We start from the raw sequence: 1,794 nt of genomic DNA, 5'->3' as shown, positions 1-1,794 counted from the left end.
AATCTGCGCAAGGTTGATAATCAATGAATTATAATTGAGATTCGATTCACCACGCAAATTACTCGTGACCATAGAATCAGGTGTTCAAACCCCAGATAAAATTTATCGGGTTTCGAATCAAATCAAATCGTGTCATAAGTACCATCGACCCTTTAGTTATAGCTAAAAATCTTGATTCAAAAATATCTGTGATTTTCGGAAAAAAAAGAGAAATTAAAAAAAATTAGAGAAAAATCTCGCCGCTGAACGCTGCTTCTTATCCGCTCCGCTCTCTTTCTATCAGTCGTCGTTCTCTCTGCGCTCAGCTCCCCTACGCGCGTCTTCCTCCCTGGCTGTGCCTACTTCCTCTGCTTCTCCCTCGCGGTGCCTTGTCCTGCTCGCGGCGCTCGGTCTCTGCTCCAGCTCGCCGAGATCTCCCTCTCCTTGAGTCCCTTCCCCAGCTCCCTGGCTCGCCGGCATTTCTCCCTGCACGCTCCCTCTGCCTGGCGCGCCCCTCTCCCTGGTCTCCCATGGCGCCTCCTGCTTTTCTCTCTCCCCCATGGCAGGCGCTCCTTCAAGCTCATTCCCATGGCCGCCGTCGAGCTTCGTGCGCGCACGTCCATCTCTTCTGCTCCTCCGGTGCCGTGGCTTCCCAGTTCCTTCCAGCTGGCGCGCGCCCTCGTCTTCTCCCTCTGCTCGTTCGCGCCCAGCCGGGCTCGGCCTCCATCTCCACCTCGCCTCCATGGCGTTGCCGTAGAACTTCCTCGCCGCGCCCTGCCATGGTCTCTCCCTGGGCGCGCGCAGCCGTGCCCTCTGCTCGGATTCCACTTGGCCGCGCCCCCTGTTCCGTCGGGCCGATCAAGTTCTTCCCAGCCGCGAAGCTCCCTCGTGTGCACGCTCAGCCGAGGCCCCTTCCTCGCGCTGCTCTTTATCTCTCTGCTTGGTCGCCCGCTGTTTCCATGGCGCCCAGCTCAGATTTTTGCTTGGTCGCCCGCTGTTTCCCTGTGCCGTGGTCTCGCCTGACCGCGTCCTGTCAAGGTTCTTCCTGCACGCGCGCCCTAGTACCCCTTCTCGCTGTCGGGCCGACCGTCGGCAGCTCCCCGGCCTCCGTCGTGCTCGGCAGCAAGTACTTCATATCGGTGCTGCAGCTGCAACGCCCTCCTTTGCATCGTGCTCGCCAGCCTCGCGTCGTCGATCTACGCAGTTCATGTCCAGCTATCGGTTCCGCTTCGGTCGATCTCCTATTCGCCATGGCGTCGAGCTCCTTCAACACTACCCTACACCGTTGTCGTTGTTCCATCGCCTCGCTTCGATGCCAGTCCCTACGTGATGCCTCTGAATTATGATCACGCTGACAAAAGAATCCCCAAGAGAAGATGTCCAAAGGTTGGATGGTGGTGTGCGTGAAGTTCGTGTAGTACCTGCCAAACGCTCGACAAATTGCCTGAATCGGAGAATCATTACCGATCTCAGGGATTCAAGTCAGATATTGGAACGGTGAGCTGATTTGCTATTCTTATTGACTGGTTTGATGGATGGATTGATATGTATGTTTGTCGCGACGATTATCTCGCGTGTAGCTCGGGCACGTGTTTATTTGACGCTTGTTGGAATACGGGGCTACATGTAGCGTGGTGATTGTGTCCACGATTGCGAAGTCGTCGTGCTGTGTATATAAGTTTAGGTTTAAAGACATAGGTTATGAGAGAAGGATTAAATCGGTGTTTCGTATCCGATGAGTGGTCGAATTAATAATATGAAGGATGGGTCTAATGTTGTTAGCAACTAGTTGACAGATTTTACTAGCATGGTTTG

At 54.3% G+C, this 1,794-nt stretch overlaps 1 protein-coding gene across 1 annotated transcript; it reads left to right on the top strand.

Moving 5' to 3' along the window:
• The first annotated feature begins 303 nt into the window (after positions 1–303).
• On the top strand, positions 304–1,523 carry LOC100277793 (uncharacterized). Its single transcript, NM_001367299.1, has one exon. It carries the CDS (start codon positions 510–512, stop codon positions 1,323–1,325), a length of 816 nt encoding a protein of 271 aa, NP_001354228.1. The 5' UTR covers positions 304–509; the 3' UTR covers positions 1,326–1,523.
• The last annotated feature ends 271 nt before the right edge of the window (positions 1,524–1,794 follow it).

This window comes from Zea mays, chromosome 3, assembly GCF_902167145.1.
Source record: "Zea mays cultivar B73 chromosome 3, Zm-B73-REFERENCE-NAM-5.0, whole genome shotgun sequence".
NCBI classification, from domain to species: domain Eukaryota; kingdom Viridiplantae; phylum Streptophyta; class Magnoliopsida; order Poales; family Poaceae; genus Zea; species Zea mays.
Note: the sequence above shows the minus strand (reverse complement) of the source record. Positions and strands in the feature narration are given on the sequence as shown.